This window comes from Lynx canadensis, chromosome B4, assembly GCF_007474595.2.
Source record: "Lynx canadensis isolate LIC74 chromosome B4, mLynCan4.pri.v2, whole genome shotgun sequence".
NCBI classification, from domain to species: Eukaryota; Metazoa; Chordata; class Mammalia; order Carnivora; family Felidae; genus Lynx; species Lynx canadensis.
This window is the reverse complement of record NC_044309.1, coordinates 78,294,636-78,308,638: the sequence shown is the minus strand read 5'-3', so window position 1 is coordinate 78,308,638 and position 14,003 is coordinate 78,294,636. Positions and strand designations below refer to the sequence as shown.

At 52.2% G+C, this 14,003-nt stretch overlaps 1 protein-coding gene across 1 annotated transcript; it reads right to left on the bottom strand.

Moving 5' to 3' along the window:
- Positions 1–2,097: 2,097 nt before the first annotated feature.
- Positions 2,098–13,396, bottom strand: LOC115518160 (keratin, type II cuticular Hb5-like). The gene is made up of 9 exons (XM_030321491.1): positions 12,974–13,396; positions 10,060–10,268; positions 8,506–8,566; positions 7,821–7,916; positions 6,913–7,077; positions 6,552–6,677; positions 5,448–5,668; positions 2,959–2,990; positions 2,098–2,249 (listed from the first exon to the last, which is right to left on the bottom strand). The coding sequence occupies exons 1-9, from the start codon at positions 13,394–13,396 to the stop codon at positions 2,098–2,100; spliced, it is 1,485 nt and encodes a 494-aa protein (XP_030177351.1).
- Between the last annotated feature and the right edge of the window lie 607 nt (positions 13,397–14,003).

Genomic DNA, 14,003 nt, shown 5'->3' with positions numbered 1-14,003 from the left:
TTAATCCCAAATAAAATAAAGTGGAAGAAGTAGAATTCTTCCTATAAATCAAATGAAAGAAACTTGTCCATCAGAAACCCCTCTCTCCACATCATCAGGGGGACATCGCTTGCATCAGAAGGGACTCCAAACAGACTTCCCCAGGTAGGACTTGTTGGGGACTGTCAGTTCAGGAAGAGGCCAGAGACCGAGTTCCCCAATCAATTGTCCCGTTCAGGCCGTCAGGGAAAATGTCCTCCAACCAGAGGTCTGGATTTTATTTCTGGGTCCCCACATAATTAGCCTGTTATTAACTGCCCCATAATAAGATCTGTCCAAGATTCTTGGAGAGCAGACTATGAGAGTTGTTCCTACAGACGGTTCCAGGGGGTTCCTTTATTTTTTTTTTAATTTTTTTTTCAACGTTTATTTATTTTTGGGACAGAGAGAGACAGAGAGTGAATGGGGGAGGGGCAGAGAGAGAGGGAGACACAGAATCGGAAACAGGCTCCAGGCTCTGAGCCATCAGCCCAGAGCCTGACGCGGGGCTCGAACTCACGGACCGCGAGATCGTGACCTGGCTGAAGTCGGACGCTTAACCGACTGCGCCACCCAGGCGCCCCCAGGGGGTTCCTTTAAGTCATCTTCGTGTCTTATTTCTGAAGGGTCTGACTAGCAAGTAGGATCAGTTAGAATGCCTCCTCCAGGAGTGTTGCGATAAGCTAAGACGCTTAGTCTAAAGGAACAACTGGGGGTAAGACAGTGGAGTATTGCAATATGAATATGAACTTTGACATTCCCTGAACCTCAGTTTGAATTCTGGACTAGCTGTGTGACCTTAGTAAAGTTGTTTCACTTCTTTGGGCCTTAACCTCCTTATCTATCAAATGATATACATGACCCATGAATGAAATACATACGCTGTGTGCCACTTAGCAGGTGCCTGTGGATAAAGGCTCCTGTCTCCTCCCCTCTTCTAGCTTTCCCTCCACCCCACCCAGGCCTGGGTGACTCAGATTGGCTCCGACCTTTTGGCAAAGTCAAAGGAGAAATGCAAAGAGATGACTCTGATCCTGTGAGAATCAGAGAGGAAGTCAGCTCCTCGGTCAGAATTATCTGACCCTCTTCTTCTGTCTGCGCACACAAACCAATGGTTCTCAACTTTAGTTCCTACAGAAATCACCTGGGAGCTTGTTTAAATTCATATTCCTGGGCTCATCCCTAGAACTTCGGATTCAAGAGTTCTGGATGGAGCCCAGGATCTGCTTATTTAAGAAGTCCCCTCCACCCCTCACCCCCATCCCGGCGACCCTGATGTATGTGGTGGTCCGTGGACCACATTTGCGGAAGCGTTGAAAAGGTCAAGGCTTTGAAGGGGGCTGGGAAAACCACAAAGGAGGCAGCCATTAATTTGTTTGCTAGGAGAAAACTTGTTGCCATCGATATTTAATCACGCACACACAAAGAAAGAAGGAGCCATAACAGGAATCACCCAAATACAAAAAAGGGAAAAAAAAAAAATCCAAACTGCCAACCATAAACACCTCAGCTGTTAGCTTCAGTCAATCTTTCCATCCTGATGTACAAATAGCTGGGGGTCTCTCTGGGAACACACAATCTCTCAGAGTGTGAGGGGCCTCCCGGACCCCTAGTCCACTTCCCCTTTGCTCCCTCAGTGCTGAGGTGACATGCCCCGCCCCTCATCCGGGGGCAAAGCACAGGTGCACCTACCCATCGCCATTCTCCTACCTGGCTCCCTGCCCAGAGGGCCTGGCGCACGGCCAGTACTTAGTAAGCAGACTTAGTAAAATGTTTGCTAACCTGAAATTAGCTGGGGAAGAAAGCGGCTGAGCATCTTATATCAAAAAGCCTTTACATGCCTTTCCTGGACCACAGGGAAGGGGGAATTAACAGAGGTGGCAGTAATGTTACACCCAGGGTTTGCACACAAAGAGTAAATCATAAATGCAATAGGAAGAAAACTGGAGAGACAGTCTGGGTTCCAGCCAGGGGAAATTACTAAACAGGCATGGGGGTCTGGGAGAGAAATGATTTTCCCCTCCTGCTCCCCACCCCTGCCCCTATCAGAGGGGGGCACCCGCCGGAGTCCCCTGCCCACTATGCAAACCGCACGGATCTCACACCGGAGCAGGCCCCCACTACAGAGGGGGAGCAGAGGGCACCACTGCTGGAAGCCACAACCCCTGGGCCACGAGGGACAGTGGCACTGAGATCACCGCAGATCACGCCACCCTGGGAACGGCTCACACCTGCGGGAGGAGACACTGGGTCAGAATTCTCCTCCATCCCCGACACGACATGACCCAAAACCTTTTGCCACCAATGATTGACTTTCATGTTTCTGAAGGATCAGCATCATGAATCTTTAGACCTACCGGCAAATCCAAAGCCATTGCCATCTGCTTCTTGAAGGAGTGTGGTTAGCAAATTGGACACATAACTCTGCTTGAACCAGACTAATGCTGAGATGTGTTTATACAATCTTTGGGCAAAAACTGATGGGTCATAGTGAAGGAATCATCTAGAAACATGGTTGCTGGGAAAATGGGAACAGATAGATACCTAGCCTAAGGACTGTGTACACATTGGATTATTCAAGGTAAAGAGTTGCCTGCAGTGGGCCCAAACGGTCAGAATAAACATCAAAAATGTTTCTTCCTATTAAAATATTGTGCTACTTGAAGAGTATCTTGTGTGTAACTGAAAGACTTGAGCTAATTTTGCAGAACCAGTCAGCGGGGCAGAACTTCCCCCAGTCATTCACTTATGCTTCACGGATATTCCAGATGGCTCCACGTAGGGACCAAATATTTTGGACCATCCATTTGTCCAGATCCCAGAGACCTCAGCTCACATCTCCCCTGCCCGGTGCCCCACAGACAGAGATTCAGTCACCGATTAGATGCAACCCAATATTAACACCCAAAAGAACGATGCCCACACACGCACCCAACTTACAGATATTGACGGAGCCCACGCCTTCACACAAGCTGCAGGAGAGAGAGAGAGAGTGAACATTTAGAATGGGGTTCCTCTGTTCTTGCAGCAGGTCTGTTCTGGTCCATCCTGAGCGAAGAGAGCAGGGCTGAGGGGAGGGGACGTGTTGCCCACCTACCACAGAGAGCATCAGTGTCGCCACTGCTCCCAGGGACCCCAAAAGGACAGGGGAATGTTAGGTTGCAGGACCCAAAGGCCACTTTATATGCCTTGTTTGCTTCTCGGCCATGGAAATGTGGTGTACCGGAAGGTACACGTGGGGTGCAGTGGGGTTATCCACCTTGTCCCCTGGCTGGAAGTTCCAGCATGGCCAAAGAGGTGATGGGAACAGCCACTGCCTAACTGGGACACCTTCAGGTGGGGAAGAGCTTGCCTAGCATGCTAATTGAGCCATTTTTTTTTTATCCCACGAGCTTAAATGCTACCCCGGATATCTATCTGACTTGATACATGCAGAGGTGGCAGGAGGGAATGGTGGTCAAGAGCCTGGCGTCCTGGGCGCAAATCTGGCTGAGCCAGATTACTAGCTGGGTGACCTTGGACAAATCACCTAGCCTTTCTGTACCTCAGTTTCCTCATTTATGAAATGGGATGATAATACCCACCTTCCAGCACTGTTGCAAGCTCTACATTGCAAAGTGCCTACAGGTAGAGCCTGGCACACAGTAAATCCACTGTGTTTGCTGCTAACATTATGAACATCTCATTGATGATGAGACATTTATGTCACTGCCGTGGGTCGCTCCTCCCTCACGCCCACCTGCACTTTCTCTTCTACATCACCCTCTTTTTTTATCCCCCAGCGTCAAACCATGTCCTCCAGTAAATCTCCAGTCTGATTCCTTCTGCCCGACTGAGCACTTCAACATACTACAGCTTTTCAGTAAGGATCTATGCTTTGGGCTCACTCTCCCACCACGTGAATCTGACCCTGCCACAGCCTTGGAACTGTGCCCTTCCAGAAGATTCTAGCCAATGCCCATCATGGCGCCTGTTGCGCCACAATGCTAGCAGCAGCTGTCACCAAGTTGAGTGATTACGGCTGCTTTGTTTTCTCATTTTCTGTGTTTTCTGCAGCGAGGGTTACTTGGGTAATCCAATTACACTTGTTAAATGCCAAGAAGAGAAGATCTGTCAAAAGGTCAGTGGCCACAATATGCAAAGCTCCATACACCCAACCATCTTGTAAAATCTCATGTGTTGGAGACAGTGCCTCATGCGTTATAGAATTGAGTTCTTAATACATCAGTGATGATGATGATGATGATGATGATGAAAGTAAGTTTCACAGCGCAAATGCCGAGTGCCTTAGTGAGTGTTGATGAGTGGGCCAGGGGCTTAAGTGTAAAAGGAGGAGATCAATCTGGTGGCTTCACCCGGAGTCCTGAGGAAACGGACAGAAGAGTTTACCTGCTTTGGTCAAGCGTGGCACAAATCCAGCAGCATGGCCAGCTGCCTAGGGGGCGACACATGTCAGATTTCTAATGCTAACCTGGTCAGTAAGGAGCCTCTCCGTGGTACAGCCCTGCCTGGCTACCCTGGATAGAGAGATTCTTGTTCTGACCGTAATCTGCCCCTACTGGTGATTTCCATTCACACTAACTCATGTAATCCTTGCAACAGCATAAAGTGCTGGGTTTTATGATTATCTGTTGTACAGATCGGGATGCTGAGGCCCAGAGGTTCAGAGCTAGTAAGTGGTAGAGCTGGGATGTGAATCCAGGTGGTCTAGATGGCTCACAACCTGTGATCTTAATCTCTCTATGCAACTGTCCTCCCCCCCAGTCTAGCTTGCTCCCCCGTGATGGGACCCAGCTAGGAGGCAGTAACGATGTGGCTACCTCCAGGCTAAATGCTCGTCACTACCCCAGGTATAAATCCACACTGCTCCTTCCCTTGCTGACTTCACTTGCCCCAGTTCTTGGCTCAAACTGTCGGCAGAGCCTGATTTATGCTGCCCCTGCCTTTCCCTACTAAGCAAGGACACTGTGCTGGTCATTTCTATTTGCTGCTCCTGAACACGAGACTATAGGGTTCCTTGTCTGTACACGCCAAGCCAAATGGCCTTTAGCAAATCCTCTGAATGATTCCAGCTTTTACAATCCACTGTGATGTGATTGCAGAAACCCCTTTCCAGTCAACAGAGTAAAGTAGTTGCCTTGGAATGAGCTTAGTTGCATCGGGAGGGGCAGTGTGGGAGGGAAAAGATCACCGGAGATGGTAATTTTAGCATAGCCACTACCTAGCTGTCACCTTGAACAAGTTCCTTCCCCTCTTTAGGCCTCGGTTTCCCCATCTGAAAATGGGAAAATGGTTAGACTTCTTGATTTCTAGAGTCTTTCTGGAGTCTTTCCCAGTTTGAACACTCTCTGCCTGGAGGATGATAGTCTGTTGAGGCAGTCCTCCAGCCCTGAGTGGGGATGTGAAGAGACCCTAAGCCCTGTCCTCACCGGCTCTCCTCGCCCTCCAGCAGCTTTCTGTAAGTGGCGATCTCCACGTCCAGGCCCAGCTTGGAGTTCATCACCTCCTGGTACTCCTTGAGCAGACAGGCCATGTCCTGCTTGGCCTTCTGAAGGGCGGCCTCCAGCCCCGCCAGCTTGCATTTGGCATCACCGAGGGCTGCCTCGCCCTGCTGCTCTGCCTCAGCCACGGCGCCCTCCAGCTTGCACCGCTGTCAGGGAGGGGAGAAGGGGAGAAGCTTGAGAAGGGGACCTAGTGGGTCCCCAATGGCCTCCATCAACCTATTTCACCTCTGTTCCAAATGGTCCACTTGCAAATTAACTAGGCAGGAAAATAATGGCCCTTTGGAGCTTTCTTCCTCCATGTATGTGCCTCTTAATTGTATTGTAAAACTCAAGTCCCCAGTGAGCCATTAGAGGGAGGAAATGCTAGTGCTGGAACAGGACTGATAATAATTAGTGATAGTATCTTACATTTGTTTACCATTGTTGGTTTACAAGGCACTTTCACAGATGTTGCCTATCTGCTTCCAGTTACTCTGAGTGTGTCAGAACAGGCACGGTTATTTCCCATTAAGCAGATGAAGAAATTGAGACTCAGAGAGGTTGTGGGGAATGGAATGAGGGACAAGCCATGTTCAATTACAGAGATGCACAGATGGTGCTAGCGTGCACTGTGAACAGAGTGGCGTGGGACCAGGTCAGGTCTGTGCACCTCAAATCCATCTGGAGAGGCGGGGGGAGAGCCAGCAGAACACAACCTGCACTAGACCGCATTGCCTAAGGTATGTTTAAAGGAAAGAAACCTTGGAGGGATATGAAGGGAAATAGGAGCAGAATTCAGAGAAGGTAGACAGACCAACCCTCCCCCACAATGCTCTGTGCAAACAGTGCTTGTCGGTCTTTCAGATGCAGGTGGTTAAAATATAAGCCTCTCCAAAGACAGCAGCAGCCCCTTAAGGCAGGAGGAAAGCAGAGAGCAGATCAGAAGCAGCAGGAGAGCAGATCAGAAGCAGCAGGAGAGCAGATCAGAAGCAGCATGAGAACAGATCAGAAACAGCAGGTGCACCGAGCGAGGTCTCAGCGCCCCCTGACCTGCTGCTTGGCATTCTCCACCTCTGCCGTCAGCCTCTGGATCATGCGGTTCAGCTCATTGAGCTCATCCTTGGTTCTGCGGAGGTTCTCGCCCTGCTGGCTCACCGTGGCCTTCATCTCCTCGCACTGTGGGTTGGGAGACAAACATTCAGGACCAGCCAATGGTTGTGACATTGCTGGAGGGGTGCTGGGTCGTCACTATGAGGAGCCAGCCTGCTGTTCTACAGTGGTCCTGTCTCCTACCCCTGCTCTGCTTGGGCCTGTGATGGAGCCCCTCTGAATGTGTGGGTGCATTTCCCAGAAAAGCTTCAGGTTCTGGCTATCTTCCCTGCCCAAAGGGCAGCTCGGCCCTCCAGTTCACCTTGGTTTGGTACCAGGACTCAGCCTCGGCCCGGCTGCGGCTGGCGATGTCGTCATACTGAGCCTTGATCTCGGCCACCACTGAGTCCATGTTGAGCTCCCGGCTGTTGTCCATTTTGACGACCACCGAGGTGTCAGAGATTTGTGACTGAAGGAGGTAGATTTCCTGTAGGAGACAGCAACCAGTGCCCTCAGCTCCAAATCCCCCTCTGATTCCCATTGCTGTAGGTAAAAAACCATCCCCACCTGAAGCTTTAGGAAATAAAATTGGAGAATTCCAGAAGTACAGCTCTAGCTATCTGCATAAATCTAATCAACCAGACAATGGACAGATTTAGAGTCCTGGGTTTTCTAATGAACTTTTCATACTACCTGAATTAATAAGATATTATTACACCTATATACCCACACCTATATTGTCATATCTCCACTTCATGCTGTGCTGTGTAGATAGGCAATGAATCACAGTCCTTCAAATCATCTGTGTGGGGTTTTTTTTGGGGGGGGGAGAGAGAAAAAGAGAGAGAGTGTGCAAATGGGGTAGGGGCAGAGGGAGAGAGAGAATCCCAAGCAGGCTCCACACCCAGTGCAGAGCCTGACGTGGTCCTCGATCCCACAACCATGACATCATGACCTAAGCCAAAATCAAGAGGATGCTCAACAGACTGAGCCACCCAGGTGCCCCACAAATAATTTTAAAGGAAGGGAATCACCCATTTCCATTTTGAAAGGAGGCCTAAGCAAGAGAAAAATCTCCTCTGATCACAGAAGGAAAGGATGTTTAGGTCCTAAAAGAGTTAGGGATGGACAATACTTTCTAAAGCCAAAGGACCAAGACAACCCACAACTCAAAAAACCCTCTGCCCTCTCCTCCCTCGCTTGCTCTTCTGGAGAAGGGGAGAGACTCACCTCCTCATAGAGGGCCTGTAGGAAGCCCATCTCCTCCCTTAGCGCCTCCACATTTGCCTCCAGGTCAGCCTTGCGCAGGTAGGCACAGTCTATGTCCTGGTGGACACACATGGGAAAGGGTGGAACAAGGGTCACTCTGGGCCCCTGGACCTTTGCCCTCTATAGGGGCCCTGAGGCTATGTTCTGTCCCACTCTTCTCCTATCACAGAAACATCCATGGGGCCACCTCAAATAGGGAGTAGAGAGAAGTCTGACCTCGACAGACTTTTTTCTCTTTCCTCCAGAATTAGAGACCTTCCTGAAGCGAGTAGCCTAATATCACAGCCCAAAATGCCAGGCTGCTACTACTAAGCTAGATTGGCCCATGGAGCATGTCACGTGGTGGCCACAGAGCCATGAGTGCACCCCACCCACAGGCCGTCCTTGGCACCCAGGCTGGGCAGCATCCAAGTAGCTGACTCTCGGGCCCGAGGTCTCACCGAGCTGCTGTCTGGCTGATTAGCCACAGTGGTCACTTAATCGGTCTCCCTCTCATACGGGCATTGCCAACCAAGTGGCCCCCATTGGTCAGGGGAGTCGAGTGCCTGGCCACCACGACTGGACTGCCGCAAAGTTGGCAAGTTGCTAGTCTCAGAGGTCCAGCATCTAAGATTTCACTCTTCCCCATGTAGGAGGACTCACTCACCTTCTTCAGCACCACAAACTCATTCTCAGCCGTGGTCTTGAGGGCCACTTCTTCTTCATACCTGAGGAGAGAGAGCACAGATGGAGAGGCCCTTGGGGATGAGGGCTTTGAGTGGGCCAACCAAGCCCTAGCTGTTCAAGACTCCTTGGTTCTGCCCTTGACTTGCTGTGTGCCTTGGGGAAAGAGGCTTGGCCTCTGTGGACTTCTATTTTGCAGTCACGAAGAACCCACCAAAAGGACACTGGACATGAAGTTCAAGCCTCTGGTTTCTGGTCCAAGCTTGGACTGAAGTTTCTGAAAAACGTCAGGCAAGCCATTTAATCTCTCTGCATCTTGGGCTACATTGCCTGATGTGCAATAAGGCATGCTGGAAATATTTGTGGGATGAGTGAAAGAGAGATGCTCCAGGGGACAGGGGGTGTCTTTCAACCCGAAAATTGTACAAAACGTAAAGCTCCATGAAACCATCCCTGTGATGTTCTCTTCCCTTCCCCCAATACTCAAGGACTTGAAATCCTGGAAGCACCCCATTATGCCCTGACTGCGGGGGGGGGGGGGGTGGGGGGCATTTCCACAGCCCTCCCGCACCGCCTGGCACATTCTCTTGTGCCTGCCCATGAGGTCACTCCTGCAGCAGCCCTGCCCAGCCCACAGGGATGACCAGAGTCCTCATAGCATGATTTTCATGACTTTTTAATGACAGAGTAATTTGGGCTGCTATAAACTCTGGGCTATGTAATTACTGGCCCTCACACCGCCCCCCCAGACTGGGAGACAGGCCTTGACACCTGCAAACGAATTGTATCTGCATTTGCATCCCCCCAAGGAAAGTGTAAACCCATTGCTGGGTCCATCTGAATGGTAACACCCGATCTCCCAAGATCCGAATTCCAGTTACTTCCAATTAGAATGATCAGGACAGATTATGTCAGGATCACCTTTCTCTCCATCCCTATCAACAGGAAAAGAGGAGCAAGGTGTCAGTGACCCGGTGAGTTTAAACTAGGCAATGGCCAACCTAAACAAGTCAGGTTACAAGGGAAGATTGACGCGGGCCTTTGAATCGCAGAGCCTTGCAGAACAAGAGCCTGGTGATTTATCCACAGAGTGAATAAACGACTTCTCCAAGCTTATTGGCTATCTTGAATGGCATTGGCCGGATCATCTTGGAGATACCTCCCCAGGGACCTTTCCTCTCCCCACATCCTAGTGCTGACTGTTCCCAAGTTCTTTCCTCCAGTCTGTTGACCTCTCTCTTCCCATTCCGTTGTTGTTCCTCTCTCTGTGTCTCTAGGCCACTGTGTGTCCTGGATGTGTGTCCTACCCTCCCAGGCTGGGAGTACCTCTTCTCCCCAGCTCTCTCCCCATTTCCCAGGATGGGGCTACAAGAGCTGGGAGCTGAGACCAGATAGAGCAGGCTGAGAAAACAGAACCATCAGAGAGGTAGCCTGGGCTGGCCCTGACCTTCAGCCATCCCCACCGCTGGTAGAGTGGTGTGGACCCAGCCAAGACCTGCCCCACACCCATAACCACCCCCAGCCCGGCCGCACTCACTTCTTTTTGTAGCCCTCCAGCACCTCCTGCACGTGGTTGAGCTCCGAGGCCAGCCTCCCGCTGTCGGCCTCCACGCACTCGGCCTCCCGCCTCAGCGTCTCGATGTAGCCCTCGAACAGGGGCTCCAGGTTGCTCTCGCAGCACTTGCGGTTCTGGTAGAACTGCCACTTGGTCTCCAGAAGCTTGTTCTGTTGCTCCAGGAAGCGCACCTGCCGCCCAGGGTGGAGGAAAGAGACTCAGGGGGAGCCCTGAGCCCTCTCTGCCCTTGGGGATGATCTCTGACCCGCAGCAGGCTGTGACCTTCCCCCAAAGGCCAAATCATTTGGCAAAGTCTGAAAGTGCAGGTCACGGCTGTTCCCCCAGGAATGTTCCCTCACCCGATCCCCCTCTCCCACTAGAGCACACAATTTATTTGCGGTATTTATTCTGCACAGAATGAAATAACATCTGATCTTGCAAAAACACTCTCGACCGTGTGTGGTGGGCCAAAAATGGCTCCTCAAAGATGTTCACATCCTAATCCCTGGGACCTGTGAATCTGTTATGTTATGTGGCAAAAGGGACCCTGCAGGTGGAATGTAGGTTATGGCGCTGAAGATCAGGAGATCTGGAATTATCCAGGTGGCCCCAAGGTGTCATAATGGGCCTTTTAAAGTGGGAGAGGAAGGGGGCGCCTGGGTGGCTCAGTCGGTGGAGCATCCGACTTCCACTCGGGTCATAATCTTGTAGTTTGTGAGTTCGAGCCCCGTGCCAGGCTCTCTGCTGACAGCTCAGAGCCCGGAGCCTGCTTCGGATTCTGTGTCTCCCTCTCTCTCTGCCCTCTCCTGCTTGCGCTCTGTCTCCCTCTCTCAAAAAAATAAATAATAAACATTTTTTAAAAGCTTTTCAATAAAGTGGAAGAAGAAGGCAGAAGAGTGGAGAGGTGCACAGAAGGAAGAGGCAGAGGAGAGACTTAAAACCTGAGGCAGCCTTGGCCACGATCACCGGCTTTGGAGGTGGAGGGAGAAGGAGGCTGAGTCAAGGAATACCAGTGGCCTCCAGAAACTGAGAAGGAGCTCCAGCCAGCCAGCCAGCAAGGGAACAGGGACCTCAGTCCTACCATCACACAGAACGCAATTCTGCCAAAAGCGTGCATGTCCCTGAAAACAGGTCTCCCCTGGGGCCTCCAGAGAGAAATGCAGCTATGCCAACACCTTGGTTTTGACCTCATGAGATAAGAAATTTGTATTGTTTTAAGCCACTAAGTTTGTGGGCATTTTTATGCCAGTGATTTAAAAACACACCCACCACGACTCTCCCTCACTCTGATCCTGGGGCAGGAGAGCCCATCCCAGGGACCCTGGACGGGGAATGCGGACACCTTCCCCTGCCTGACTCTGCCACCAACCGGGCCCCTGTGCCCCACTCTCCCGGAGCCTCGTTGTAAACCGAGGCAGTGGAAATGCATCAGCAATGTCCCCTGGCAGGCCCCAGGCTCTTTCTGCCCTGCAGGCACGTTTTACTTGGCCCGCAAACCGTGTCATAGAAATCTGATTTGTTGCCGACGTTTAATAACTGAATAATTTCAGGCAAGAATCTGGATCTCGGACCGGAACTGACTGCTCACACAGAGACTGCATACCTGGGTGCTGTCCAAAAGGCTACGTGCAAAGGTCCTTGCATGTTCGGGGACCCTACTGTGCTTTCAAGCAAATTAGGCAAAGGGGCCACTCCAGGCAGACACAGCCTCCTTCCAGGGCATACAGCCCGGTGAGCCGAGCGTGGGCTGGATTTCAACCTCATCCCACCGCCCTTGGTGGGTGTCCTTGCATAATGAATGACCCACACGATGTGCTGGCGGAAGAGACGAGCCAGCAGCATGTGAAGAGTAGGTAGGTGTCCAGGGGCGCCTGGTGGCTCAGTCGGTTGAGCATCTGACTCCAGCTCAGGTCATGATCGCGTGGTTCGTGAGTTCGAGCCCTGCGTCGGGACGCTGCTGACAGCGCAGGGCCCGCTTCAGATTCTCTGTCCCCTTCTCTCTCTGCCCCTCCCCTGCTGGCACTCTCTCAAAAATAAACGAACATTAAAAAATAAAAAGAATAATGGACAGCACCTTCGCGTGGAGAGATGCCTATTTCTGATGGTGGCTCTTATCAGAGAGCAAGGCCTCCATGCACCGTCACTCTGTGTGTGTCCACTTACAAAGACCCTTGGTATAGATGTGCACAGCACTCAGCCCTAGAAGGGGACCCTTTCCTCTCCTGGACTTCAGGGGCTGTCCTCCCCCAGAGAGGCTCGCCGAGGGGGTGCCACTGAGTTAGAGGACACCAGAGCTATGCGTCCAACCAGAAGGTGGGCTCAGAGACCCCAGCATCTGAAGAGTGCAATTCAACGCAATTCAACAGCCCCTCCAGGGGCTGCCCCCTTAAGTTTCTCAACTCACTGTGTTTAATCTGTGTAACGTTGGGTGGGGAAAAGCGCCTGGGGCAGAAATCCCGGGAACTCACAGCCTTCCTACTAGAAGGAGCAGGAAAGGAGCTTCTGGCCCCTCCTCATCCTGGATCCTTTCACCCTGGGAAGGGCGGCACCTCCACACAAACCTAAGCAGACATCCCGCCCCACCCACCCCCCCCCCCTCTCACGGGGTGATGGCTGAGATCCCGAAGATGGGGCCACAGACACACACGCAGCTCTTGCTGGGCAGGGAAGCCGCCTCAATAAACTTCCCGTTCTGTCTGGTTTCACATTCATCGTTGCGTTTGACTCTCCTGGTAGCATTTGAAAACCAAGAGCCCGATTCAGTCATGCTCCCAAGGCCACGTGCTGATGGGTTGCAGGCCTGGGACTCAGAGAATGTGAAGACGGCTGGTCATTGGGTTCTAAGTCCCTCGCCCCTTCCTGTGCCACAGCCCCAGGGAGCAGCCCACAGACTCACCTTGTCAATGAAGGCAGCAAACTTGTTGTTCAGGCACTTGATCTGCTCCTTCTCCTGGTGCTTGACGCACTGTGCATTCGGGTCAAGCTCCAGGTTGAGGGGCGTGAGGAGGCTCTCGTTGACCGACACGCTGGTGATGCAGGGCGGGCTGGGTCCACAAAGTCCCCCTACGCGGTAGCCAAAGCTGCCCCCGCTGCGCAGGGGCCATCCACAGCTCACCGCCATCCGCGGGGACCCCACTGCGCACAGGCTCCGGCTGCCAAAACCCCCGAGGCGCCTGTAGCCGGGCCCCCCAGGACTGCCCCCGCGGTGGGCCATGGCACTGGAGCAGCTGTGGGCCGACGGCTTGGGCAGGACGGCAGAGCAGGAGCTGAAGTTCCTGACCCCATAGCCGGAGCGGATGCGGTGGGGACGGCTGGCCATGCCTCCGCGGTGCAGGGCAGTGCAGGGAAAATGGAGAGGCCCGAAGCACACAGGTCTCACGCTGGAGACCTGTCCGTGCCCCTGCCTTTTTATCGGGCAGACGACGGGCCTCCCAACAACATAAAAGGCAGGAGAAAGTTATTAAAGCTATTTATGAGCGTGGGAATCTCCCGCTAGGCAGACCGAGAAGGAAAGCTGAAACTTGTCTCCTTTAATGAGCATCTCAGGGAGACCCTGCATCACAATAAACCTGTCCCCTGCCTTTGCAACCCCACAGGCCTAGACATATCTATTTGGCCCCTAATTCCCCTCCCACCCTGTGACTCCACCTGGGATCATTATCCCACAGGGGCAAGTGGAGGCTTGGGCCAGCACATTCCTGAGACTCGAAGGGTCCCATGTCCCATAAGGTCCCACGGGCCCGTCCTTGCAGGCAGATCACGTGTTTTCCCCCCTAAGGCTGCAAGGATGCCTGGCTCATCTTTCCAGGGTGAGCACAAGTAGAGTGAACCCTTCAAGCCTTCCCTGCGCCTGCTTTTCCTACATTCTGTCTGACAGTAGAGTGACTGGGGTTGGTACAGCCTCCTTGATTCAGAAAGCACGTCTT